General features: G+C 41.2%; 1 protein-coding gene across 2 annotated transcripts in view; it reads left to right on the top strand.

Moving 5' to 3' along the window:
- htatsf1 (HIV-1 Tat specific factor 1) overlaps positions 1-2,691 on the top strand; it is a 4,867-nt gene extending 2,176 nt beyond the window's left edge. For both annotated transcript variants that reach the window (XM_005727861.1, XM_005727860.2), the window contains exons 4-10: positions 192-239; positions 365-519; positions 738-901; positions 1,011-1,107; positions 1,214-1,303; positions 1,398-1,535; positions 2,284-2,691. In XM_005727861.1, coding sequence (XP_005727918.1) covers positions 192-239; positions 365-519; positions 738-901; positions 1,011-1,107; positions 1,214-1,303; positions 1,398-1,535; positions 2,284-2,538 — 947 coding nt within the window. In that variant the 3' untranslated portion in view covers positions 2,539-2,691. The remainder of the gene's footprint in view (positions 1-191; positions 240-364; positions 520-737; positions 902-1,010; positions 1,108-1,213; positions 1,304-1,397; positions 1,536-2,283) is intronic.
- Positions 2,692-3,603: the final 912 nt, after the last annotated feature.

Here is a 3,603-nt window from a genome sequence, read left to right as displayed (position 1 = left end):
ACACACACACACACACACACACACACACACACACACACACACACACACACACACACAGAAATATAAATCTAATAAGAAATTGTGCTGCTGTTATTATGTTAATTTACTAACTGTTTTTATACAGTTATGTGCAATTTTTAAGTTGTAAGTGGAATGTCGCTCTTGATCAGTTTCCCTTTTTCTGCCCGTAGGATGGTTTGATATTGATGAAAATAAAAACACGAATGTCTACGTGTCAGGTTAGTATCACCTACATATCCTTCTTCTGAATGCCAAGAAGCTGGCGTCCCATAAAGTACCTGACTCTGTTTATCACGTGGCGCTCTCTTGCTCTAATCTTTCTCTCCTGGTCTCTTCTTCTCAGGCCTGCCTCCTGACATCAGCTCCGAGGAGTTTGCAGAGCTGATGTCAAAGTGTGGGATTGTAATGAGGGACCCCATCACCGAAGAGTACAAAGTCAAACTTTACAAAGACAAAGAAGGAAATCTGAAGGGAGATGGTCTTTGCTGCTATCTAAAGGTTAGTCTGTCCTGCTCGGTCAATGCCCCAGACACGCACCATAACTGTGCAAATGTTGTCACTTAATATTGGCAATATTGGCCATAGAGGGTGCCATAGAATACGTGGAGCACAACGTTATTTGTAGTCCTCTTGTTGAGTGGATAGACAAATCTCCTGCTCTTGCTTTCTTTACTCTGGTCAAATGACTGTGTGTACTTGTTTGTGGTTCTCTGCAGAAGGAGTCTGTGGATCTGGCTATACGCCTGATTGATGAGTCAGAGGTCCGAGGTTATAAACTGCATGTGGAAGCCGCACGGTTTGAGCTGAAGGGGCAGTATGACGCCAGCAAAAAGAAGAAGAAAAGCAAAGATTATAAGAAGAAGCTACAGCAGCAGCAGAAGTAAATTCTGTTTTCTGTTCTTATCTGTTTATTTCTGTGTAGCAGGAATAAACTCCTCAGTAGAAGCACTACTGGCCCCTGTTTCTTTATTCTTTGTTTTGTTTTGTAGACAGTTGGATTGGAGGCCAGAGAAAAAAGGAGACGCGAGGAAGAGGCATGAAAAAGTTGTCATCATCAGGAATATGTTCCATCCCAGTGACTTTGAGGTGTGAGAGGAACACACACACACACACACACACACACACACACACACACACACACACACACACACACACACAGAGCATTGTGCATTAATCTCTTTGCTCTCTGTAGGAGGACCCACTGGTGCTGAATGAGTATCGTGAGGATCTGCGGAGTGAGTGTGAGAAGTTTGGGGAAGTTAAGAAGGTCATCCTCTTTGATGTGAGTTTGATTTCTGTATTTTGAAGGTCGTGGTAGGAAATTAGCTAAGAAAAAGTTGAGATGAAGTGGATGCGTGGCTGTATTTGTGCTGCAGAGACACCCGGACGGCGTGGCATCAGTTGCTTTTAAGGAGCCTGAGGAAGCTGATGCGTGTATTCTGTCGTTCAACGGGCGCTGGTTTGGAGGAAGGCAGCTATCTGCTCAGCTTTGGGATGGAACGACAGACTATCAGGTAAATAAAGACAACAGAAATATTGAGGTTTTGGGGGTCTTGGTGATTTACAGTCAAAAGCAGTAATACCTAGCCTGTCATATAATTAGCTCCCTGACAAGTTGGAGTAAGTTTCACAATTTCTAAGTGACGTTTTGGTTCCTGCATGAAATGAAATCTGCGAAAGTTTTAATTGTTCCAAGGGACAGATTTCAGAGTCTGCTTCGTTTTCTGTGCTTCTGTTTGCAGTTAAAGCTTTACTTGGTTGTTCTTTCACTTTCATTAATCAGTTAAAGGAGATCCACTGAGCTTTTCTGACAGCTGTAATTGTCTTTAGCATTCTGTTGTACAGTTCAACATGTGCTTTGTGCCTGAAAGTTAGTACATCTTTTTTTTTTACTGTAGTTCATGTACATTATTGTCACTTTTTTGGGTGCTAGCAGCACTTTATTGCATGAGGTGCTGATTAAATTTTAGGGAACATATTTATTTTATTTTCAATGTATTTTTTTTAAAAGAATGTTTTGTAATTGTCCTGTTTCATGACCCAGTTTAAGGCCAAATTTAACTATCAGACAGATAGCCTGACATGTATCTCTAGAATAATTTGGTACACAGAGGAGTTCATGGTAGACTCAGTGATTGCACGGTGTCCCATTTGGTATTTATTTAAGTAAAACAGGTTATATTTGAATTATTTTGATACGTTAGACTGCCTTAGACTCTACACGTGGTAATATCTCTCGCCTTTCATGTTCTGTACATGCAGGTAGAAGAGACGACACGCGAGCGAGAGGAGCGGCTGAAGGGTTGGTCACAGTTTTTGGAGGGTGGAGAAGGAGAACAGCAGAAGGACTCCAAGCCTGCAGAGAGCAGCACAGCGACAGAACCTAGCGAGCCCTCCAGCACCACTGAGCCAGAGCAGCAACCCAAATCAGAACCGCAGTCCTCAGAGGAGCAACAGGAGGAGGAAGTGGACTCCACTGACAGCAGCCTAGCAGGAAGTGAGGATGAGGAAGCTTAGATACTCTCATCCTCCTTTTATGGCCCTGTGTCAACCAACTAGGATGTCCTGCTTAAAGTGAACTTTGGGAAAACTTCCTGTTGAGAAAGGGAGGAGGAATTTGGACAGTTTAAGCTGTTTTGTAATGTAGAAAATAAAACTAATTTTCTCTAACCTATTTTCATCATTGTGGTTCACCCTGTAATTAGACATGCACTCAACCAGCTTGCTACACCTTACAGCGCTCCCATAATTCAGTGCAGTTTGCTGACACTATGCATTATGCTGACAAAGCTAAATATTAATGACAAAACACAAGAGAGACTGAAACTTTGTTGGATATGAATGTCTTTGGCTTCATTATGTTTTTCATTTTATTTCACATTTGCTTTGTTTCGTTCTTTAATCACTGACAATTTTCTGAGCAGTATTGGAACATAAAATAATCACATGATGGAAATGTGAGATTGCAAAGGGAGAAGCCATCAGCGTTTGCACACACTGCAAAAATCATTGAGCAAAAGTTGTAAAGAAAAAACATAAAAATGGCATAAAAATTGAAAAACGGGACTCCTTGTACATTTATTTTACTCAGCCGCTTGGTGCAAATTGTAAGGTGTATTTATATTCAGCATATTGCCAAATCTTCACTACAGCTGGCTACTAAAGACATATTTACACTATAAACAACAAAAAGAGTGATTTTCAAAGACTGAACATTACTCGGCACATCAACGACCTTAATATGAGAGGAATCTTAAAACAAGAACCAGTTAGTGAAGACAACGATGGTGGGACATCTGCTCACCTGCCTCTGTTTAAGAGTCTGATCTGTACTGCTGTGTCTATTTAGTTTGAGACATCTTTGTGAAGACAGGGAGGAGAGTCACAGTTAAAACCAGATAAAGGTAGATGCACTGACAAGCGTTACAGGAGACACTCATGTCACAAAGATAGCAGCGATAGATGGGAAGGTTTACAAGATGGTAATGAAGACCTGCTGTGATCTATGGTTTGGTAACGGTGGCACTAATTATTACATTATTATATCATCGGTGCATTTCAAGTTGAGTGTTTTGGAGGCAA

The sequence above is a fragment of the Pundamilia nyererei genome, unplaced genomic scaffold, assembly GCF_000239375.1.
Source record: "Pundamilia nyererei isolate P.nyererei 1_Seehausen unplaced genomic scaffold, PunNye1.0 scaffold00026, whole genome shotgun sequence".
In the NCBI taxonomy this organism is placed as follows: Eukaryota; Metazoa; Chordata; class Actinopteri; order Cichliformes; family Cichlidae; genus Pundamilia; species Pundamilia nyererei.
The sequence above is the reverse complement of the archived record's forward strand: the minus strand, read 5'-3'. Positions and strand labels throughout refer to the sequence as shown.